Source organism: Chenopodium album, chromosome 10, assembly GCF_948465745.1.
Source record: "Chenopodium album chromosome 10, dcCheAlbu1.1, whole genome shotgun sequence".
In the NCBI taxonomy this organism is placed as follows: domain Eukaryota; kingdom Viridiplantae; phylum Streptophyta; class Magnoliopsida; order Caryophyllales; family Amaranthaceae; genus Chenopodium; species Chenopodium album.
The window spans coordinates 22,044,795-22,070,738 of record NC_137843.1 but is presented as its reverse complement, the minus strand read 5'-3'; the positions used below and the strand labels follow the sequence as shown (position 1 = coordinate 22,070,738).

The window sequence follows — 25,944 nt, the reverse complement described above, 5'->3', positions numbered from 1 at the left end:
TTCGCAGCCAGGATTATAGGTGTTAGAGTATGGGTTATTTTGCCTATAGGTTTGAAAGACATTAACTTGATCCATAAAATTTCTACAATCTTGCTCCCAATGACCTACAATTCCACAATTTTCACAAAAAGCTTCATTAGTATTATTAACAGTGGAAATATTAGGTACAAAAGCAGGATAAACAGTACTAAGGTTATCTAATTTCTGACAAATAGAAGTTAATTGAGCTTGCAAAAAGGATACGGAATCGACACTATATTTGCCTTTGTTTGCAAAGCCTCTAGGATTCCCATATTGGGAATTGTGAATTATCATCTCTTCGATAACTGTCCGTGCTAGATCTACTTGAAGATTCATAAATCTTCCATAAGCAGCTGAGTGAAGGATTGATCTAGATGAATTTCCAAACCCGTTGTAAAAGGCTTGGATTATCTTCCACTGCGCTAATTCATGATGGGGATATTCCCTTTGCAAATCCTTAAATCTCTCCCAAGCATCATATAGACTTTCATTAGCTTCTTGGGCAAAATTCTGGATTGAACTCCTTAATAAAGCTGTCCTATCTGAATGGTAATATTTATTATAGAAATTTAAAAAAAGAGTATCCCGTCAGTAATACCAAGTGCAGTTCTATTCAATACATTATACCACAATTTAGCTTTACCACGCAAAGAAAAGGGAAAAAGAATCTCCGTGATTTGGTCTTGAGTGACCCCAGCTTGCCTAATAGTATTGTAATACTGACAGAAATCCAAAATATGAAGATTTGGATCTCCACCTTAGCTCCACTGAATTGCTTCCTTTCGATCATAGTAATGAACTGGGTTTAGTCTCAAATTCCACTCCCTCAAGATTAGGTGTAGGAGCGAGATGAGAAAAATCTTGTAGGGATGGTTGCAAATAATCTCTAAGCTTGTGAGGTGGAGGAGGTGATGGTGCCGTCATCTCTGATTCTGATTCTAAAGAAACTTCTGAATCGCTGGAATCGGATGGGGGTTCCAAAGGTGTATTCCCCTCGGAAGTAGCTCATATCTGTCCGGAAAAGTTTTTCTGTCTATGAAAAGATCGTTCGATTTCAAGATTGAATTGAATGTAACCTGATGTAGAACCCCTAGGCATAAACACAGACCTAAACAAACAAATATGAGAAATTTGTCCCAAAAAACTTGCATTCTCTGAAACGGGAGAAAATAATTTAGACCACAAAAACAATTAGAAATAAAAATAAAACCGTTTTCCTGACAACAGCGCCAAATTTTGACAAGCTACAGTCGTATTATCTAATAAAAAATAATTTCTAAATCCTCTATCTAAAGCAGATAGGGAAGTAGGGTAGGATTCAAAGGGAAACAAGTCTTTTTAATCCTAATTAATTAAAATAATCTAAATTATCAAGTAACTAAATTATAGATATGATGAATTAAACTAAGGGAGGTAAAGTAGGGATAAATCAATAAATAAAAGCCTAGGGCATAGGTTCACCAAGAAATAATATTACAGGGTCAAACACAATAATCAATAATCAATCATCAATGTATCAATTAATCAGATTATAAAGGGCTTTCGCTACGTATTACAATCACAGAATTAATATACCGGTATTAAATCACATCTTTCGAATCTTGACTTAACCATTTATAAATTGACTTGCCTATTAAAACTAAGCCTAAACATCAATTCTCAACTCTCGAATCTCGAATCAATATTGCATAACTCATACAATTAAACCAGGCCTAATCTAATTGCATAGCATTAAATCAATCAATAGGAAATTAATCAAGCATTGACAATCAACGATAATAAATTACCCCTTCATATTATTTATGGATCCTCACAACCCTAGAAAATAATCTACTCACACATATTAAAATCTAAACTAAACAAAGCAATTAAACAACATGATGAATCAAAGCAATTAAATTACTGAAAATAAAAAGGGAAGAAATTGTTACCAAAATTAACGGAAATAATGAATTGCATAAATCAAGAGTTGTAGAGAGAGAAACAAGAGAGAAGTCTAAGATTTAAAACTAAGTATGAGAATTTTAGATAATGAAAAGATAATCGTCTCAAAACTAAACAAAACGTATTTATACAAACCTTAAAAAATCCTAATTAGAAACCAAGTAAAAATCGTCGAAAGTCACCCTTTAAAACATGCGTCCGGTTGGACGCCATCTCGCCCGGTCGGGCGCGCCTTTTTCTTCTGGGATGTTTCTCTCACGCCTGGTCGGGAGCGTGAGACAGGGCGGAGAAGACCTTCTTCTCTTCAGCCTTGCCCGGTTGGGCGCGCCTTCGGGTGATCATCACCCAGCCGAGCGGAGCCTCTTGGGCAACCTTTGGACCTTTGTTTGGGCTTAACAACTTGGCCCAAACTCTAATTTCCTCTTTGGGACTTTAATCACTCGGTTCAATGCCTCGTTTTCTTCTGAGCCCTTAATCACCGGTTTGATAATTCTAACCGGCCTTGGGCTATGAAAGATGGTCATGATCCTCTAGTGCTCGTAGTAGCTCCAATAATTCCGAAAAAATGCTTCAAATCTGCAATTTCCTATAAAATAATACCAAAACTATGAAAACACTAGAAAACACATATTAGTAATAAAAGTGGTTATAAAGAGCAAAAAATACTCCTAATTGTGACCAAGGGACGGAGGTAAATCACTATATAAAATAGACATATCATACGTTGCACCGGATTACTATTTTGAAACATAATGTTGGCAAAAAAAAAAAAGAGTTAACATTTTCTTAATTTTGTTAAAGCTATCCCTCTTTATTAATTTATTCTTTATTAATTTATTCTACGCTGTATAATTATTTTTTATCCTTTTTATGTGCTTGCTTAAACATATTTTAATTTATGTGTACATAAATAACATGAACTAATATTGGCTAAGATGGTATAAATGTGATCTTATGTTCATGAGGTTACATGTTCAAAACTTGTGGGGTGTTTTTTTCTCATTAATAGTGACATGGAATCGTTGTTGCAATGCTAGTGGTGATGTGGCGTAGTTGAATAGTGACGTGGCGCAATATTAGTGTAGATCTTCGTGGAACGTAAACGTTTTTAGGAACACTTTCAGATCACCTTATATTTGATGAAATGAAATTAATTTTACCAAATTTAAATTATTTTTACTGAAATGAAATTATTTTTAGAACCAATATAAATTTGACTGATTCTCTATTATATTTCTATTTACAATTGATTCATGTGAGAAAAAAAAAGGAAAATACATTTTTTAAATATCACGGCGTGCAATTCACATCATAGTCAATACCGAAAAAGTGAAGTCAATGGGCATATTTTGATGTCAAGGTCTCTCCTCACAACAAAAATAATTTATAAGGACCCTTTTCACCACTTTGAACATATAAGGTCCTTTTTTCACAAAAAATTGAAAATATAAGTATCTTTTGGACAATTTTCCTTATCTTTGAGAATGTTTGATGACATTTCCCAATTTTTGAAGGTGATGAATGGTTGGTAATGCACTTCAGTTTGTTGCAGGTCGTTTATGACCATGATACGTTCACGAAACATGATAGAATGGGTGACGCTACTATTGATATTAGACCATATATTGAGTGTATGCAAATGGGATTAGGAGAACTTCCCATTGGAACTGCTGTAAAAAAGTTGCAGCCTAATGAGAATAATTGTCTCGCCGATGAAAGTAAGGTCGTTTGGACAGGTAATGGTAAAATGGTTCAGGACATGATTCTTAAGCTACAACATGTAGAGAGGGGAAAGTTACAAATTCAGCTTGAGTGGCTTGATCTTCCAGGTAATAAAGGATTACTTTCTTGATGTATGCGTGCTACTCTAAAGCGTGACAAGAATTTTGAGGAACTCCTTTGTGTCTTTTTATTCGATGTTTTGATATTGCTATTGTATAATGAAAATTCTACAGTATTCATATGAAAAATATAATTTGGTATTGCTATTGTATAAAGTGTTATGATTGTATCATACTCACAACTATGTTTTGTAAACAAGGGAACATCTCAAACTTGTATATATTGCTGTAATATACTTGACATAATGTGAAAAAATTTGTCGAGAACATATGATTTGGATTGATATAAATTTTGGTTTAAGGTTATGACCACCCTCCTAAGTTAAAACGTTAAACTAAACTCAATGAGGTCATTTCTCAATTATGTTTTCTGTCCAATTCTCCAATGTAAACTAAGCTATATACTCTTTTACTGCTTTTTTAAAAAAGGGTCATAGCATTGCATTCTTAAAGTTTTATATACTTCGTATGAGATTTATAACACTCACAAGAGATGAAAATGCCCACGGGGAAATCGTGGGAAAAATTATTTACATAGAAAGTCCAATGGTGGGCAAATAATGAAGGTCAGGATCAAAGTTCATTTTATTGGGGAATAATCAAAATGTGTTTTACTAATAAAAGGTCAAGTAAGGTTATTAGAGTCGGTTTGGTGTATTTATGTTAATATTGTATTTATGTTAAGTTTCTCTTGTTAGGAGTTTTAGGCAAGTTAGGTCTTCTCTTGTATTGTGTATATATATATGTGGTTATTATCAATCCAAATCTTAAGCCGTTTTCTCCACAGTATTCTTGAGTTTAAAGATTTTCGATCCTTGGTTTGTTTTCTAATTAATTCCACAAAATTATTTTGTTTGTGAGATTAGGCTTTGTTTTATTTTAACCACAATTTTCAATTTATTTTCTTGGACGAAATTAGGGTTTCTCAATCCCTTATTTCTGTTTTGTTGTGGTGCATTCCTACAAGTGTGCTGTGTTGTGTGGTTGTGTGTGGTGCGCAGGGAGTGTGCGTGCTGATGTGTTGCGGTGCTACTGTTGCGTGGTGTGGTGTGCAGGTGTGCTGCTTATGTCATGTGTTGTTGTTGCCTTTGCATGGTGTGTGCGCAGGTGTGCTTGAGTTTTGTGTGTGGTGCTGCTACGTGGGCTGTGCGGGTGTGTTGTGGCAACGTGTGCTACTATGTGGTGCGTCCGTTTGCCTTGTGTATGCTGTTGTGTGGTGTGCGAGGAGTGTTTGTGCCTCGTGTGGTGCGTGAGTTTGACACATGTGTTGCGATTGCTTGTGAAGCTGTTTTGTGCTCGTGATTTAGTGTGATGGCTGGCGATGATAACACTCCTCCTCCTCCAAAGTACGAGCAGTTCACTGATTATTACCTTCATCCGAGTAAAGGTTCTCAATTGGTGATTTGTCCGAGTAAATTCAACCTAAAAGAGATTGAACCTGCCCTTAAAATAGGCCTCTACTTTATTTTTCTCATATTCATGTGCGCTTTATGACTAATATACAATCAATATATTAATCCTAAACCTGTTTAATCTATGTTGGTTGAATATTAATGCATAAACAAAACTATTATTGGCGATCACTTAAATTAAAATCATATTAGCCTAAATTAAATTATCAATTATCTTATTAAGCGTGATTACAAATACAAATTTCCTTTAAACCTGTAAGAGAGGGCGTGATCAAGCAATAACAATAATAATATATCAAGCAACATATTAAATATTAACAAATTATATATAAACTATTCGTTAATTAACAAATAACATGAAAACAATTCCCAAATTAACAAATTACGTGAAAACAATTCGTTAATTAACAAATTATGTGAAAACAATTCGCTAACTACGTTAAATTCTATATAATTTGACACAACAATCATCATCATCATCATCATAATCTCATCAAAGCATAATAATATTAGCAAGATCCTAGGTATGATACTAACAAGATTAATAACAAATCCTAGCATGTCACTAAACATTAAGGATCAAAGCTTTAGCCCTAACATAATACTAACATGATAGAAGAAAATAGGAAGCAACCTAAGCATGATACTAGAAACATACATGGTATTAGAAATATTAGTTAATACCCTATACATGATATTAGGAATCATAAAGACATCCTAACATGATACTAGGAATTATAATAATCTAAGCATGATTTCTAAAGAAATATAACTATGAAATTTCTTACTTTGTTGTCTTGTATCTCTTTCTATAAAAACAATATACACGTTAGTAACTTCAAGAATAGTATTAAACAATAAATCTAATCAAAGAATTGAAATAAGATTTGGGACCGAACCCTCAGAAATTATAAACCTTTTACGTCTAGGGCGAAGGCAACTTCGAGCTTAGCTAGGTGTGTCTAGAACTCGTGAATGAGGAATATTGCATTTTGAAAAGGCTAGGCTTAGAAAGAAGGGGGGAGAATAAGCTTCTAGCTTGAGAGAGAAAATATAATAGAAAGATGATTGTTGATGACTGTTGGTGATTTGAAAATGGGGAAAAAGACCCTATTTATAACGAAAAAAGGTCCCGAAACGATCAGAAAAAGATCGAATTTGATTCGGAGTAAAACTGCTCCCATCGCAGCGCGACAGGGTCCATCGCGGCGCGACAGCTCCATCGCGACGCGATGGGTCCTGTCGTTTCGCGATGGAGAACGCGTTATCTAAAATCTGTACGAAATCCTTAATCTAATTAAATTAGATTAATTAAATCCGTACTTATCTTTTAAAGTCAGATTTAATCTTTTTAAAACACTTGTTTTATTCCAAATTAAATTTTTTATTTTTCTAAAAGATATAATTATTAATCCTAATCCCACTAGAATTCAAAATAACCTTCTAGATTATTCTAGAAGATTAAAATCAATCCTAATGACCTTAGGAGTGCAATTAATAGACCTTCCACTTGATCATTGGGCCGTATATAAAACTCATTTCAAGCCCAATTTTGTATTTTGGCCATAACTTCCTCATTATTCATCGAAATTGGGCTTATAATATATCGTTGAAAAGCTCTTTTCGAGCCCAATCCAACTACACTATTATTGGACCCATATCATGGACCAAACTAAACTGGACTGCACATTTTCATAAATAGAGTACGGAAAGAAATATTTTCGAAAACAAAAAGAAGTATTTTTTATTAAAACGACCGCATCACAAGACTTTTCACATTTCACCTTGTTCGATAATCAATGATGTGAAGGATATTCATCACTGATTTTGGTTTTTGGGGAGACACAATCAGGTGTCTACAGTAGTAGTCGCCATAAGCTGCCCCCATGGTTTTCACTCAAGCGCTGGCAGTAATCAGCCAAGCAGCCTCGAGTTAGCTGGGCAGCACCAGTCGCTGCCTAATGCTGGCAGTCCGCGAGCCGATCTCTGGCTGTCCGGTCTCGTTGTGTGCTTGATTGGGATGGTTTAAAATCTTCGAGTGTTTCGGAGCAAGAAATTGTCGACGAGTCTATTGTTATTTCGCTTATGTATTTGAGGGGGAGCTCTTCTTCGTCGGATAATTTGGGTCGTGGTTATTGTGGAAAAATGACCTCCTTCGTGGCATCGGAACTATGTTACTCATACAATCATCTCTGAAAATATAGACCCCGCTACATCAGTTGTCGACCCTCCTCAATCACATTCCTCAGGTAAACCTTTCCTATAGCTTGTCATGTTGAATATAATTGTTTTTCTTTGAGACACAGGTGTTTTTTGGCGACGATCACTAAGGGAAAGGAACCGTCTTTTTTCAAAGAGGCGGTTAAAGACGTTGGTTGGCGTAAAGCGATGCAAGATGAGATAGACGCTTTAGAGCGTAATGGCACATGGACTGTTGAGGATCTTCCTCCCGGTAAAAGGGCAATAGATAGTGGTTGGGTGTACAAAATCAAGTACACCGACAAGTCAAAGGCGGAACGTCTAAAGGCTCGTTTAATTTTGCATGGTAACCGACAGGTTGAAGGCGTTGATTATAATGAGACATTTGCTCCTGTTGCAAAGATGGGTACGGTACGTATTTTATTAGTTGTTGTTGTGTCTTGAAATTGGGAGTTACATCAGATGGATGTTCATAATGCATTTCTTCATGGTGATTTGGATGAAGAAGTGTATATTCAGTTTCCTCCAGGGTACGGTACTCCGACACCTGGCAAAGTTTGCAGGTTGTGGAAGTCATTATATGGCTTGAAACAGGCCCCGAGACAGTGGTTTTCGAAGTTATCTAGTGCTCTGCGAGGTTTTGGGTTTCAAAACTCATATGCTGATTACTCTCTATTTAGCTATGTACAAGGCAGTGTTTCTCTGCATGTTCTTGTCTATGTCGATGATCTGATTATTGCAGGCTCTTCTCATGATGCTATTGTTCGATTTAAGCTAAATCTGTGCAAATGCTTCTATATGAAGGATTTGGGTTTGCTTAAGTATTTCTTAGGCATTGAGGTTTCTCGGAGTTCGTAGGGCATCTTTCTTTCTCAACGAAAATATGCTCTAGATATTTTGACTGAGACAGGAATGTTGGGTTGTAAACCCATTGACACTCTGATGGAGCAGAACCATCATCTTGCTCATGCTTCCGGTGAGTCGTTTGTTCAACCGGAACATTATCGTTGGTTGGTTGGACGATTCGTGTATTTGTCGGTTACTTGACCAAGCTATTCAGTGCATGTTTTGGCACAGTTTTTTAGTGTTCCACAGGTTTCTCATTGGGATGCGAGCATTCGTGTCTTGCGCTACCTTAATGGTAGTCCGGGACAAGGCATCTTGTTGCAACCTATGAAGGATTTACGCTTGACGGTGTTTTGTGACAGTGATTGGGCGGCGTGTCCGTTGACTCGGCGTTCCTTGTCAGTTTATTTTGGTTTCTTAGGTCGTTCCCCTGTTTCTTGGAAGACTAAGAAACAACCTACTGTATCCACATCCTCGGCTGAAGCCGAATAACGGTCTATGGCTTTCACTACTCGTGAGTTGAAATGGTTGAATCAGTTGTTGTTTGTTCTTGGTGTTACATTCAAAGCCTATGCAGTTGTTTTGTAATAGTCAGTCAGCCCTGCATATAGCTAAGAATCCGGTGTTTCATGAACGTACGAAGCATATTGAGGTAGATTGTTATTTTGTTCGTGATGAGTTGTTAAACGGTAATATTTCTACCTCATATGTTTCGACTGGTCATCAGTTGGCAAATATTCTCACCAAAGGCTCTTGGACGTCAACAGTTTGGTTTTCTGTTGCGCAAGTTGGGCATTCGCGATCTGCATGCTCCAACTTGAGGGGGAGTATTAGAGTCGGTTTGGTGTATTTATGTTAATATTGTATTTATGTTAAGTTTATCTTGTTAGGAGTTTTAGGCAAGTTAAGGTCTTCTCTTGTATTGTGTATATATATATATATATGTGGTTATTATCAATACAAAGCTTAAGCCGTTTTCTCCACAATATTCTTGAGTTTAACAAAGGTCGTATTATTCTTGACAATTTTTTCTATTTTTTTTTGAATGAGTTTAATTTCATGCCTTCCTTACCAAATTTTTGAATTTGCCACAGTTCAGTACCCTCTATAAGTTTAAAAAGAGCCTAAAAAGATAAGATGGTAAAGAAACAAGACAAAAATAGAATTAAATTATTATGACCAATAAAAATAAATAAGAAAAAAAAAATCCAAGTACATGAAAATATGAAATACTAAAGGATGTAGTAGATAAAATAACAACTAATCACCAAAATCATATATATATATATATATATATATATATATATATATATATATATATATATATATATATATATATATATATATATATATATATATATATATGGGATTACATGAGATCACATCCCGTATGTGAAAACCCTAATATATATGAGGACTCATTAGAACCGTTGGATCATTTACATCCAACGGCCACAATTAATCCCTGAAATTTAATTCCAAAATCAAATTTCTCTCTCTGCTCATTCAATTCAACGTGCCATTTCTCTCTCCTTGTTCAATTTGTCTGCGCCATTTCTTACTGCTCTCTTGCTTTGCTTCGATTGTTCATCAATTCTGCTTACTTTAAGGTGATTTTCGTTGATTTTACTTTGATTTTCGTTGATTAAAGTTTGATTTTCGTTGTTTAAAGTTTGATTTTCGTTCTCGTTGATTTTATTTTGCTTTTCATTGATTAAAGTTTGATTTTTGTTGATTAAAGTTTCATTTTCGTTGATTTTAGTTGATTACTTAAGGTATTCGTCAATTTTTTTTGCGATTTTTGGCGAATTTTGGTTCAATTTCCGTTCTATTTTTTTCCTCCCGATTTCATCAATTCATTCGATTATATTTGAGTTCTTATTAGTTGATTTTAGTTATAATTTTACTGCATTTGAGTTTTTGTCTTACATTTTCCTTGTTGTTTTTGGAAACCTAGACTAATTGTTGTGGAATCATCTGTAATTGGTTTGCAAGGAACTCCAATGTATGTTCTTCTTCTTATTTTATTTTTATTTTTTCATTTTATATTTACTTGCTCATTTTTTGTTTGTTGCTCAATATAATAATTTGTGTTTAGCTTTGTTTGAGTAATTTTCACATGCTTTTTGCTATTGAAAGTATGATATTCAGTTTTGTTGGCTGTGATAACTTGGCTAGACAGTAGGAATGAAACGAGTGTTTGGCTTTACTCATTGCTGTTATAAGGTTTGCATTTGTATATGTGAATGTATGATAAAGAAAGAATGGTCTAATGACTGCTAATTTCATATGAACCTTAACATTTATTTAAGGAAATGAATCTTGGCATTTGAAAGCTCCTATAACTTAAGCTCAAACTTAAGGGTTTACTTTCATGACATGTTGGTCCAATTTATGCTGAAATTCTTTTTTCATTTTTTTTTTTTATTTTGTATGAGCAGGACATCTGTTGAAACAGATTCTACTGCTAATGGTTGTGGTGAACAATATGCAGCAGGGGCTGATGCAAAAGATTCTGCTGGTAATGGTTGTGGTGAACAACATGCAACAGGGGCTAATGCAGAAGATTCTTTCGTTGCTATTGATTGTGGTGAACAACATGCAGCAAGGGCTAATGCAAAAGATTCTTCGGTTGCTATTGATTCTACTGCTAATGGTTGTGGTGAACAACATGTAACAGGAGCTAATACAAAAGATTCTTCTGTTGGTATTGATTCTAGCAATGCTAATGATTGTACGGCTGTACCTTTGGAAAGGTATATGTACATGTTTTCTTATTTGCTCATTTTATGTTTTCTTGGTTAGTGTAATAGTTTTAGTTTGGATAAAACTTGCTCATTTTATGTTTTATTGCTCATTTATGAAATATCATGTTTTTTGATTTTGTATAGCATATCTGATGAAATGTATGTTACGTTTGGAGTTGTCATTTGACAAATGAGCATCTAAGTTTTTGCTCATTTTGTTAAATTAGCAACTAAGTATTTGTTCATTTGACAAATGAGCAACTAACTATTTGCTCATTTGCTAAATTAGCAAAATATTGATTGTTAATTTATTATTGATTGTAAAAAATTGATTGATTTCTCATTTCGCAAATGATCAAAGAAATATTGAATGTGATGTCGCATGGTATAATTGAATTTTATAACATGTCCTAATGGATACTGACATAGTATTGAGTACTGTATCTTTGTGTATTTCTTGTAAAGCAGAGAGTATTATAGCCTTATGCTCTCATAGGATGATGCATCCTTTTGCCTATTGACTATTATGTTTCTGATTCCTAAATGTATGTTTTAGGGTGTCCATTGTTCCGGTGTGATCATAACAGTATGTCTGTCTCCATGAGCATTGAGCACTCAAATTTTCTTTGTTACGCTCTTTCTTTGTTGATCATTGAGTGTGCTAGCTGTAGAGTGAATGTATTGATTTAGAATATTGATTGCTAAATCTATGTGATATTTACTTCTTTTTTTTAAGGTTTTGTATGAGCAGGAACTCAATTGAAAATGAGTCTACTGTTGATGTTGGTTCATCTGGTGCAGTAGTGGGTGTAGAGTCTTTGAAGCTGAATGCATCTATAAAATCAAAAAACAAGAAGAAGAAATTAAAATCAGTCGCCAGCAAGGGTAAAGGAAAAAAAGTTGAAAAAGAAGTGAAAGAAAAACAGAATATGAAGTTCGAGGATCTTGATGGTGAAGTTGGAGAATTAAATTTAGGGGATGAAGGGCAATGATCAAAGTCTGTTGTTTACGGGGCGATACGTAATAGGATTTCGGCTTCATCTGTAGTTACTGTTATAAAGAATCTTTTAGAAGATCAAAAAATTGCTATTAGAACTATGAGATTTGGGTTCTTGGAATTTTTGAAGGTTTCCCAACTGCCTTTGCAGTTAGGCTTCTGGTTGATCAAGCACTTTGATGCTCAGAGTTGTTCCTCGAATATTCCTGATTTCGATCCTTTCAAACTTACTAAACAACATGTACATGAGGTCCTAGGGTTTCCAATTGGAGGCATTGAGATGGATGCAAATATTTTTTTCCATGAATGATAAAGTCATTAGCCAATGAAAAAAACAATTCAAAAAGAATTTATCATCTATCAGCATTGGGGATCTTACAATATATTTTGAAGGACCGGAAGTCAGTTGGACCAATGTTCAAACGCAATTTTATAGTTTTTGGTGTTTCCACTTTATTGTCAGGTAGTCTTTTCATTTTCATTTTGTTCATTTTACTTTCATTTTGATCATTTCAATTTCATTTTGATCATTTTACTTTCATTTTGCTTATTTAGTTTCTGTTTTAATTGTTAGGTGGGCAAAACAAGAATGTTAATCATGACATTATGAGATATTTGACTAATGTTCATAAAATCAAGGATTTAAATTGGTCGAAGTTTATTTTTGATTCCCTTGTGAATGCGAAGATTAAATGGGAACAACTTCTTTCTCGATGCTTTTCAGGATCTTTGTTATTTTTTATGATATTTTCTACCTTTTCTTTATTTTTAATGTGTTACATCTTATGGTATACCCTGCAATTCTGCACCTCCTCCCTCCCTTAAACAAGAAAACACACACACACACACACACACACGCACACACGCACATAAACCTAAGCAGAGAAGGGATAGGTTTGTGTGGGTAAGTGACAGTATAGGGTGTGGGGCTGGTATTTTTTATGTTTTTTTTATATATTAATTTTTTATGTATTAATTGTTATTTATTTGTTAAGTTTTAATGTACTAATTTTTCCTATCCTACTTTTTTGTAGCTTGTATATGTTGATCAGTTTGTCATTGAGGAAGTTAGATCCAAACGAGAAACTCCAGTTCTGAAAGGTTGGATAACCAATATGTTGTCTACTCTTGAGAAATTGGAAATATTTAAGGGGAGGCTCGGACTTGTTGATAAAAATCTAAAGGTTGTTGGTCCTTCTGGCAGCAAAAAACCAAAATTGGTATTTCACTTTCAACCAATACTTAGCTATTCTCTAAATAAGCAAAAATAATTTTGCTCATTTGTCAATGAGCAATTAGTTTTTTGTTCATTTGTCATATGAGCAAAAACGTCAGTGCTCATTTGTCAAACAAAGTTCAATTTGTTCATTTTTATATTTCTTTTGCTCATTTCATATCCACTTTGCTCATTTGATATTCACTCATTTCATATCCACTTTGCTCATTTCATATTCTGTTTGCTCATTTGATATTTTCTCATTACTATTTGTTTCTTTTTAATGTTTTGCATTTAGGAAACATCCGTTCCAATTGCTTCACAAACTAACAAAGATGTTTAAGTAGATCCAAAGAAGGTATTTATATGATTTTTAATATTTCAATATAGATCTAATATTAATTTTTTGGCTGATTTGTCAAATTAGCAAAAACTTCAGCGCTCATTTGTCAAAGATTTAATTGTTCATTTCATAAACAAACAAAGAAATGTTTGCTCATTTCTCAAATGAGCAACTAATTCTTTGCCCATTTAAGAAATGAGCAAACAGATGCTTGCTTATTTGATAAATAGGCAAGGAATTTCTTGCTCATTTAAGAAATGAGCAAAGAAATGTTTGCTCATTTGACAAATGAGCAAGGATTTACTTGTTCATTTCATAAATGAGCAAGGATTTACTTGTTCATTTCATAAATAAACAAAAAAATGTTTGCTCATTTCTTAAATAACCAAATAGATGCTTGCTTATTAAATGAAAGATTAAATAATTCATGCACATTTGATAAATAGGCAAGGAATTTCTGGCTCATTTAAGAAATGAGCAAAGAAATCCTTGCTCATTTGACAAATGAGTAAGGATTTACTTGTTTATTTCAGAAATGAGCAAGGATTTACCTGTTCATTTCATAAATGAGCAAGGATTTACTTGTTTATTTCTCAAATGAGCAACAAGAACTTGGACTGGGAGATGAAACAAGAGTGCAATTCAACAATATTTGCAATTCATTACATTTATGTATTTTTTTTACGGGAATGCCTTATGGGTCTTGTAACAGCTTCTACAAACTTGGTGTTGGCATACATGAATTTCAATCAATATCATGAAGCTGCCGTCAAGTATTTTCCAAATAATGGGAAAATATAGAAGTTGAAAGAAGCTGCAATGCTCATTTGTGATGAGCAGAAATTGAGTTTCAAACCTTTGATCGAAGAAAATGAGTGCTAATACTCTTCATTTAGCCAAGATGAAGAGTATTGGCAAGATCCTGCGGTTATTGAGGCTTTGGATAGGTTTTTTGAGATTTTAAGCAACAACAAGCATGTTGAATCTTCAATCAATGCAAGGGTTGTTCAGATAGCAAGTTGTATTCTTGATGTTGGATGTTCAGATAGGGCTACTAAAAATGTGTTAAAAAAAATTGGAGATTCATGTTTCAAATCTGGTTCAGGACGTTCACTTGCCAAAGTATCTGGGACTCCTACATTCAGTTTAGGAATCTCTTCTCAAAAAACTAATTCGCCTACTGAACCTGTAGTTGCTTCTGTCAATGCACAAGTTTGTGCTTCTGTTGTCGATGCTTCTTAAGCTGTTGTTGATGTTCTAAATGCTAATCCTCAAGATCTCATTTCTGATGCTCAAGGCAATTATGCATAAGAGAAAAGGAGAGTTCTATTCCACAGAAACGCAAACCTCAGCCATCAATACAACTTAGATCACCTTTTAAGTCTCGCATTACAAATATTTACAATCCATTTTACCAATTCAGCTTAGCAGCTTGGAAGCAATGTTTGCTGATGATAAAAATTGTTTGCAAGTATTTTTCTTTGTCTATAGAATTTCTTATCTTGTACAATAACTTCCATTTGTTTTAGTCATACTAACTTTCTTTATTCTTTTTATGCATTCAGAGAATGTTCTTGAAATTTCGAGATTACATCTTGAGAAGCTTCATACTAAAAATAAAGTTGATTCAGATATCATTAATGCTTGGTGTAGCATTTGAACTATAATGAGCAGTTTAAAGATCCTAGTTCTCCTAGTCATTTCTTTTTTAACCTTACTGCTACCGTAAGTTCCAATTCTTACTTTTATTTTGTTTTATTGAATTATTTTACAGTATTTTTGTTGTAATTAATTTTTTTCTTTAACATATAGGACTGTCTTATTCACTATGAGATAGATTCTGTTGGCCATCGAAATAAGATGTTTTTTTGAGGTTGTTGAGAATTTGTACATCAAATCAGTTGTACCACACAAGGATATTCAGCTTTTTTTCTTCCCAGTTTATGAAGAAGATCATTACTATTTGGTATGTTTTAACACGACCACAGTGAATTGTAATATCGATCTTTTTTATTATGGCGAAGATGCTGGAGATCATAAACAGCTTGTAAAACATTTGGTATGGCTTAAAAGTTAATCTCTTTTCACATTATGTTTGTTTCTTTTACTTGAATGATTAGATTTATTATGTTTGCTTATTTGATGTTATTATTTTCAGAGAACTGCATTTTCAAACTTTATTTAATGCGAATGAAATGTACAAAGTTCTGTTTTGGCAAACACTAGTACAAAAACGTTGATTTGCGTTGCTCATTTAGGGTGTATTTGCATCGCTTCTATGAGCGACGCAACAGCTCGCGACGCAAATGACCCAAAGTTATTTGCGTTGCTCCTATGAGCGAGCAAAAAAGTGTTATTTATGTTGCTCGTTTACAAATGCGCGACAGATAACATATATTCTGTTATTTGCGTCACTTCTTTAATAAACGAGTGATGCAAATGACTGGATTAAGGAAGAGAAAATGAGCTAATTACGTTGCTTCTTTTTTAAAGAGAGATTCAAATGACATTTTTTTTATACTACACAATAAAACAACATTATATTTTTCCATCAACTATATCCCTTCGTATAACATAATAGTGCGAGACAAAAAATTAAAATAATAAGATCAAGTACAAATTTCGACAGAATTTCCTTTGTATTTTGGCCTACCCATTAATTTGGGAATGACGGCGCCTTGTATTAACAACCTATCAAATAAGTTCACAACTCAACAATATTGACATCTTCATCATCAACAACTAACACAAGCACCAAGACCAACCCAAATGTTGGTAAACCAAATGCGTTCATTTCAAGCCTAAGAACTAAAACAAAATAATCCTATAAATAAATGAAATTTGATAAGTTTAAAGCTAACAAAAACATAATCTACATTTTCCCTAACACGAACAAGTCCATAATGGAAGTCTACTTCCTTTTTCTCTTGCAAATAATTTAAAGTCACCATAATGGATCAATAAACAATTAGAGGTGAGAATTAAGCAGCAAAATAAATTTCTACAATTATTTAAATAACTAAAATAAAAACAAAACGACCTGGTAAAATTAATTGAATACAAACATTGTATCATAGTTCATCTATTCACAACTAAGTATATCATGGAACATTTTCGAGCATTAAAAAATATGGGAAAGAGCTTCCTTTAGTAAGTAGTAGGGGACCAAAGAGCTACAAAAAAAAAAAAAAAAAAAAAAAAAAGGCATACATGACCATCTTATATGTTCAATGTTCACTAAAACTAATTTTCGACCCTTTAAAAATCAGTAAAAATGAGCAGCAAAACATCAAAAAAAAAAGTCTGTTAGAGCCTAGCATAGAGCTAGGAAAATTTTTGCACATTTAAAGATGTAGGTTACAGCAACATTGATAAAGAATCCTCAAAAAGGGCAGAGTACATTGTACCCAATATTTTAAATCCCAAGTGGAAGTTGTATGCAAAATTAGATTTAATCACATCTTTAACGGAAGCTAGACAATAACACTCAATCCCAAAGTCATTCAATTGAAAGAGGGATCCCCTTGGCATGTTTAGCTTTCTATAACTACACCTTTTCAAGCAGCCATAATATATAGGAGGTAGAAAAGGAAGAAGAAGGTGAATAGGGTTTAAATTTTTTTTCTACTTTCGCTTCATCAGTATCTACTAAAATCAGATACTCAAGGCTTTATTTTGATAGCACATAACTTTAAGTTTCATAGAAATGCACAAATGCTTTGGTTTAAAACAGGAAGGCCTAAAAAGCTCATTGAGAACAAGACCAAACACCTAGATTCGGTAAAAATTGGCAAAAAAAAGTGAGGAGCCACTATGACCAATTCCATGAATAATATAGAGAGCATATCTACTACTGGGTGCCAATATTTTTCCATGAAATCATATTACTCATTCAACTAGGAGAGAAAACAAGTGGATGTTGAAAAAAGGTTTTGGTATATTTGGCATTATCTGTAAGATCATATGTGCACAAAGCCGTTCCAAGAAATGTCGTATACCATTATTGATTAATCCAAATCATCAGAAGCACAAAATGACAGCAAAAACTCCTTAAAGGCCTTAAACTGAAGGAAGGAACATATCCCATTTCCTAATTATAGGTTAGTGTTGAGACTGTCGACCTTAACAATGATGAACAACATTTTGATAGGTAGGTTGCATTACAAGAACACCTTATTACATCTTAATCCTTTTCACTTCAGCAGCTCAAAAGTGACTTAATAGACATCTATATACTAAGCATAAAGCAGATAATTTGTAAAATAAAATTCTAAAATCCGTGCAAAATATCACAGCAAAATAGTAAAATTAAACTAATTAAGTTCATGCAAAATTGAACACTAAATTCCAACTAGTATGAAAACAGTCAGAAAAAAAAAAGAACAAATCTTACCTTCGTTGAAATCAACTACATAAATTTCACAAAAACAGAACCAAAATTTGTTAGAATCGAGTATAAACCCCTAAATTTCTTTGATTTGTGCGCAATATATACTGCAATTGATGAACCTTAAATTCGAAAACGAACACCAAAAATCTGTTATAAGGAAATCTGCTTATAATTCTAAAATTCGTGCAAAAAATAGCAACAAAATAGTAAATTAAACTAAGTTCATTTACAATTGAACTCCAAATATCTATATAGATTGAACAATATGAAAAAGAGATGAAGAGGTCTTACATTGGATGAAATCGAGCTTGCAACTTCAGCAAAATTGGAGCCAAAATTTCATAGAATCGAGTACAAAGCCTAACATTCAAATAATCAAAACAAATTGCTACTAATTTGAACAAAAACCCAACCTCCTTGCTTAGATCTGTGCGAAAAATTAAATGAACCCTAAATTCGAAACAAAAACTTAACTTCTCTAACTTTTCGAATTTTTGGTCGAAAATTATAGGGTTTTTATTATTCGAACTTCGTGGGGGTTTTGGATCGATCTTTTGCTCAAAAATAGGGAGTTTTGGCTCGAATTTGCTTGAATATAGGGGGTTTTGTCTCACATTTGCTGGGGTTTTCGATTAGTGGTTGAGTTTGTAAGTTTTGGGGTCGAATTTCTCGAGGTATTGCTGTTGAATTCGTTGGTGTTTTGGGGGTTGAAGTTGAACAACAACGCTGGGGATTTCTAGGGTTTTACTAGTCGAATTTTTGGGGTTTTGCAATTAAATTTCTTGGGATTTTGGGGTTGAGTTTCTTGGGGTTGAATTTCTGGGGATTTTGGGGTTGAATTTACTGGGGTTTTGAAGTTCGAACGGCATTGCAGCAGTGAGTTTTTATTTTATTTTTTTGTATACTAAATAGACATTTGCGTCACTCAATACGAGAAGTAGTGACGCAAATTAGTCCACAAAGTTATTTGCGTCATTTGTCGATAAATGAGTGACGCAAATAACAATATTATATGCGTCGTTCCTATTTATAAAAGTGACGCAAATATAAGTAAGCGGAAATATTTCAGACTTTTGCTTCGCTTTAACATTAATATCCGACGCAAATTACTTATAATGTAGCCAAAATATCTCATTTGTGTCGTTTATTTCTATGAGTGATGCAAATGAACATTTTTCTACTAGTAAATGATATCAAGCAAATGGAAATTTCTGTGATTAATGGTCTATGGAAGTCTTCGGATAAAAATTATTTGCACTGTGGAGTTGTAGTGACGAGACTCATGGAAACATACATGGGTAGTGCAAAGTGGGATCCTGGTATGAAGAAAATTAATGTAAGTCTTTCAGATTAGTCTCATTAATAATAAGATGTTTTGGTTTATTTGCTTATTTGTTCATTTCATAAATGAACAAAGAAATGCTTGCTCATTTCTCAAATGAGCAACTAATTCTTTGCTCGTTTGAGAAATGAGCAATGAAATGTTTTTGTCTATTTGCATATTTTCAAGCAATTAGTCATTCTTAAGACCCCAAAGGAGAAAGCAAGCAAGCCTACTTATGTCCCCTTTGGGTCTATAAATTAAACAGTCACAATAACTATAATTTCATTTCATAAATGAGCAAGAAATTACTTGCTCATTTGACAAATGAGCAAGAATTTACTTGTTCATTTGATCTCATTGAGATGCTAACTGAACTCTGCTTTTACTCTTACTGTCTATCATATTGATAAATGAATTTGGTTTCCTATTCTTAGAAACTTCATATTCCAACTATTGCATTCAATGTTATCTTCTTTGTCTCAACTATAACCTGTTACTGTCTTATAAATGAAAAGAAAACATGGTTGGTGTAAAGTTGGTGGAATATTGCAGTTAAAATTGTATGGAGAGTATCCTTGTGGAGAGTATCATGGTTTTGATGGATGGCAGTTTGACTAACTCCTTGCTCCCGACTGTTTGGATAGTGAATATTGTGTGCCACCTTTTTGTAATCATTTTACTATAGAGTTTCATGTTTGTTTTATGAGAGTTATGACTCTTATCCTCAGCATCATGAGTTCATGACCGTGTGGTATACCTATTTTATTGAAATCTCCTTAATTGTATAGGGTTTGATTATGTTATTTGTTTTGCAGCTGATAATCTTGTCTAAACTTCGTGAAAAGTACACCCTAGGAATAATAACCAGTGAAGTGAACACTAATCAATCTGTTAAAGAAATTCCTCCGAAGAAGAAAAAGCAAAGAAAAGTTTCTGTTGCGGACAAAGAAGAAGAAAATGCTAAAAAAGAAGAGCCTGAAGAAGAAAAAGTTCAAGGAAGAAAGAACAAAAGACTGAAGAAAGCTGAATGTTAGGGAATTAAATAGTTAGTAGTGATGATTTGTCTTTCTTGGTTTAGGGAATTGGGTTATTAAGATTTTATCTACTTTAAGCAGCTTTTGAATGATGTAAAACTGATTTAAAAACAGATTTTACCAACAGCTTATGGTGATGATTGTTGAATTAAAATTCAATCTTTTATTTGTTTTTACTTCACATACCTTGTCATATACAGCTAGTGTTCATTTGAAATATTCGTTCATTTGTTAAATGAGCAAAAAAATGCTTGCTCATTAAATGATAGATTAAAGAATTCTTGCTCATTTGATAAATAGACAAGGAATTTCATGCTCATCTAAGAAATTCAGCATTTTACTTTTTGATTATTTGCTAAATGAGCAAGGAATTATTTGCTCATTTATTTAATAAATGAGCAAGGAAAAGAAATGTTTGCTCATTTGACAAATGAGCAAGGATTTACTTATTCATTTCATAAATGAGCAAGGATTTACTTATTCATTTCATAAATGAGCAACTAATTCTTTGCTCATTTAAGAAATGAGCAAACATATGCTTGCTCATTACATGAAAGATTAAAGAATTCTTGCTCATTTGATAAATAGGCAAGGAATTTCTTGCTCATTTAAGAAATGAGCAAAGAAATGTTTGTTGATTTGACAAATGAGCAAGGATTTACTTGTTCTTTTGATAAATGAGCAAGGATTTACTTGTTCATTTCTCAAATGAACAAAGAGTTGTTTGCTCATTTCTCAAATGAGCAACAGGAACTTGGTCTGGGAGATGAAATAGGAGTGCAATTCAACTTCAGTGCAATTAATTTTGCTCATTTGTCAAATGAGCAATTAATTTTTTTCTCATTTGTCAAATGAGCAAAATAAAACTTTAGTGCTCATTTGTCAAATAAAGTTCAATTTGTTCATTTTTGTATTTGTTTTGCTAATTTCATGTCCACTTTGCTCATTTGATATTCACTCATTTCATACCCACTTTGCTCATTTCTCAAATGAGCAACTAATTCTTTGCTCATTTAAGAAATGAGCAAACAGATGCTTGCTCATTTGATAAATAGGCAAGGAATTTCTTGCTCATTTAAGAAATGATTTCTTTGCTCATTTCTTAAATAACTAAACAGATCGATGCTTGCATATTAAAAGAAAGATTAAAAAATTCTTGCGCATTTGATAATTAGGCAAGGAATTTCTTGCTCATTTAAGAAATGAGCAAGGAAATCCTTGCTCATTTGACAAATGAGCAAGGATTTACTTGTTCATTTCAGAAAATGAGCAAGGATTTACTTGTTCATTTGACAAATGAGCAATGATTTACTTGTTCATTTCTCAAATGAACAAAGAAATGTTTGTTCATTTCTCAAATGAGCAATAGGAACTTGGATTAAGAGATGAAACAGGAGTGCAATTCAACAATATTTGCAAATCATTAAACTATGATTAAACTATTTTCGATTCAACAAAATTTGCAAAGCATTAAACTATGATTAAAGTATAAAAATTCATCAAAATCTTATATGTATAAAAAGTACCATTACACTTTTTTTTGGACAATTTCTAATATCATGATGACTCAATTCACAACAACCTTTACATAATCTATTCTATTTTTTATTTTGTTTTACAGCCTTTTCTTTTTCTCCCTTAAGCCTTTTTGCACTTCTACCTGTTGATCATCAATCTCAGTCGCTTTCTTTTTTGAAGCCTCTTATGATACATGAACTCCTGTTCCTTTGTTCTTTGAGCCTCTTTTGATACATAAACTCCTGTTCCTTTGTTCTTTGAAACTTTTGGAGGTTTGACAATTATTTCACTTGGCTCACTAGCTCTAATCAATAGCTCAATGTCTTACTCTTTGTTTTCTGCACTTACAGTTGTTGTTTCATTATTTCTTGCAATCCTCTTAGCCTCCAAATCCTTTCTTATTCCTTGAACTTACACAAGTGTGTATCTCTGACCATAAATCATTTAACAACTTTTTCTTGTCAATTATATTAGCATATTGCTCCAACAGGTTTCCTCCCAAGTCAAATATTGGTTTCTTCAGTGCCATAGTAGTCCACCTGTGTAGCATATACTGCTCAGGAATGGTTTCAAACCTTTTTGCTTTCCAAGCCCAAATCATATGCCTACATGGAATTCCTTGCCTATAAAATAGCTTGCAAGAACATGTGGTGTCATTGTTAATCGGATTAAACACAACATCAAATGTTCTAATCCGATTTCCTTCACTTACTTTTTGCAACTTCCAATCCATTATATTTCTTCAATTCATCAACACCACAAGAAAAACAAGCAATTTCAACTTTATATTGAAATTCATAAAAGACAGAGTTAGTATATAAATGCGAGGCATGCTTTTCTATCCCTAGTGGTGTTTTGCACTTAGGATATTTGTGCTTTGAATCATTATCATTTTGACCTTGAGTGTGTCTCTAGGCATCAATTGCAGCTTCATATCTCAAGTAAAACTCAACAAGTGACACATGAGGATTGATAAAGGAGCAGAAAAAGTTGTTTTCACTTTCGGATCTTGAAGTTGTATGCATTATTCCTGCAAGGAACACATCTCTGAAATAGGTCGGAATCCACTTGTCTCTTATCTTGAACATATAACCTAACCACTCATGTTGTTCCAAGTGGTATTCAATCATCACCTTGTTCCACCTTTCTTCAAACTCAGCGGGTCCAATTTCAAGGTGCCAAACGCAAGCACATAATTTTTTTAGGAAACCAGTTTCTTCTTGCATGATTGATTTCTCCACCTTATTTGGTAATATTTTCATTATGTGCCACATACAGAACCGATGTTTCGTTCTTCTTAAACACATTTCTAACAGCAATTTTCATTGTTGGATCATGATCTGTGATCATACAATTAGGTTCATTCTCACCCATTGCCTTGAGAAATGATCTAAACAACCATTCAAATGACACGATATCTTCCTTTGGTATGAAATCATCAGCTCTTATGATGGTCAACCCCTGTATATGGAGTAAACATCATGTTGTACCTGTTTAACATACAGAATAAAGTTTAAATGAGCAAATAATCCAATGCCTATTTGAAAAATGATCAAATAATTGATTGCTCATTTGTCAAATGAGCAAATAACTCAATACTCATTTGTGAAATAAGCAAACCATTCTTTGCTCATTTGTCAAATGTGCAAATAATTGAATGCTCATTTGTCAAATGAGTAAATAACTCAATGCTCATTTGTGAAATGAGCAAACAATTCAATGCTCATTTGTTAAATGACACTACTACAAAATTGGCCAAAGAGATCATATCAAAATGACCAAAGAGACTACCTTAGAGGTGGTCTCTAGCTCACAGGTCTCGTTGACCTAAGAGACCATTTCATCAAAGGTGATCTCTTGTTTTAAAAAGAGAGACCACTTATTTAGAATAGATGGTCTCAATTTTTTCAAAATATAAGACCACCTATTTCAAATAGATGGTCTCAATTTTTCAAAATTTGAGACCACCTATTTCAAATAGATGGTCTCTTTCTTTCTTTTATTATTAAAAAAAGAAATTTTATTCATATTTTAATATATAAAATATCAATGAAAAAAATACAATTCATTAATACTAAAAACCATATACATAGTTTACACTTACAAAAAATATACAAAACCAATACTAAAAATTTCATTAATACTACAATCAATATTCATTCAAATATTATACAAAACTCATACTAACAAACTTTATTAATGCTACAATCAAGACCTTCTAAGCATAATCTTGTGCTACCAACCGAACAATTCAACAAACAAAATCATTAATCTTCTTTAATTACACTTTGTGTCCTGAAAATTTTCCAAGAAATCCAAAATTAGCACACAATTATACATTCATAATAATTTCCAGAAATTAACATATAATAGGTTAGTAAAACAACGCCCAATTATCGATTAATGAGTTTAATACATTAAATATACACAACACAACTAAAAATTCTCAAATATATTACAGTCCTTCAAATATAGGATTAAAAATGGTACAAATTAGCTAATTATTGTTCTCCAGAAAATCTAAAATCATCCAGCTTCATGATATAAGTGAACCTCTTGCAAATAGGGAAATAGCAGACTTGCAAATACAAATTTTGATAACAAATCTACAAAAAAATTAGTCGTAAACCATAAAAAGATGTTAGAAATTGATATTCAAAGGAAGAAAACTTACAAATAATCAATTATCTTTAGAGAAAAAAAATTCAATGTTGTTAATTAATGGTGAGAAAATCTTACCAACTTTACTGCGAGATTACCTTAACAATGGTTGCTCTTTGCTATGTTTCCTATACGCCTAAGAGAGAGAGAGAGAGAGAGAGAGAGAGAGAGTAATAGAGTAAATGAGAGAGTGAAATTAGGTAATTTTTGTTATATATATGACGGCTACAGTGATAAGAAAGAGCGTTATTAGGTTTTTTTCTTTTTGTTTGGGCCATTATCATTTTTTAGGCCATAATCTAATACACCGTTTGTTTTAGATCTTAAGTTGTTAGCCAGGTAAACGGGTTGACCCGAACACGACCCATTTATTAAAAGGGTTTGTTCGTGTTACTTTCATGTTATAATTTTCAACACTAACTTGACCCATTTAACTAATCGTGTCGTGTTAACCCGTTTAACTAAACAGGTCGAAAACCCTCAACACTAACCCGCTTTTAATTAAAAAGAAAGAGAGACCATTTCTCTTAAATAAATGATCTTTCTCTTTTTTATTTATTTAATTAAAAAAAGCAGAGACCACTGCTGTTAAATAGATGGTCTCTTTTTTTTATTTATTTATATAATTAAAAAAGGAGAGACCACTTGTCTTAAATAAATGGTCTCTTTTTTTTATTTATTTATTTAATTAAAAAATAAAAGAGAGACCACTTATTTAGAATAAATGGTTTTTGTTACATTTTCATTATATATAAGAGACCATTTATTTGAAATATTTGGTCTCTTGAATACAAGAGACCACATATTTATTTAAATGGTCTCTTAATTAAGGTCTCTTTGAGCATTTTTATAGTAGTGTGAGCAAATAATTCAATGCTCATTTGTCAAATGAACATGCAATTCAATTCCCACATTCATATTCTTGAGCAATTTTCACATAGAAGTAATGAGCAATTAAACTACAGTAATTTTGTTTAAAACAAAGTCATTAATTTAAGCCATAGTAATAACACATAAATGAATTACCTATTGGTTTGGTATGTGGTATCAAAGGATATCATATCACCAAATAGAGCATAACTCTTTTTACAAAGGGGGTTTGCCCACAATGCTCTACAAAGGCAATAATCTTCATCCATCTCAAAATCAAAGAAAAAAGTGCTCCACATTAGCTTTTTGTTAGTAAAATTATCCACGAACATTTGAACATCGCTTCCTTGAATGTATGCTTTTAAATCTCTATGAAAATTTTTGATATCTTCCTTAGATGCACCAATGTTTTCATATCCTACAACAATTTCTTTCATCATTCGAAAAGTTGTAACGAGACCAATATTCACCTATTTAAAGAACAAAACAGTTTGTCACATGAGCATATAATTCAATGGTCATTTTTAAAATGAGCAAACAATTCAATGCTCATTTTTCAAATGAGAAAACAATTCAATGCT

The 25,944-nt window shown here is 32.9% G+C and overlaps 1 protein-coding gene, 1 long non-coding RNA gene and 1 other non-coding gene across 4 annotated transcripts in view; 2 read left to right on the top strand and 1 right to left on the bottom strand.

Moving 5' to 3' along the window:
- Window positions 1-3,817, top strand: part of LOC145563799 (protein C2-DOMAIN ABA-RELATED 7-like) — a 28,308-nt gene extending 24,491 nt beyond the window's left edge. The window contains exon 3 of the mRNA XM_081624221.1: window positions 3,518-3,817. Within this exon, the coding sequence (XP_081480347.1) occupies window positions 3,518-3,817 (300 nt within the window). The remainder of the gene's footprint in view (window positions 1-3,517) is intronic.
- Window positions 446-556, top strand: LOC145565798 (small nucleolar RNA R71). The gene has a single exon (XR_014095174.1). It is a non-coding gene; the product is annotated as a small nucleolar RNA R71 (small nucleolar RNA).
- A 20,127-nt stretch (window positions 3,818-23,944) lies between the features above and the next one.
- Window positions 23,945-24,755, bottom strand: LOC145563798 (uncharacterized). Of its 2 annotated transcripts, none has more exons than XR_014094610.1 (2): window positions 24,572-24,755; window positions 23,945-24,438 (listed from the first exon to the last, which is right to left on the bottom strand). It is a non-coding gene; the product is annotated as an uncharacterized LOC145563798 (long non-coding RNA). The 2 variants fall into 2 exon arrangements; XR_014094611.1 differs by having other exon boundaries at window positions 24,592-24,755.
- Window positions 24,756-25,944: the final 1,189 nt, after the last annotated feature.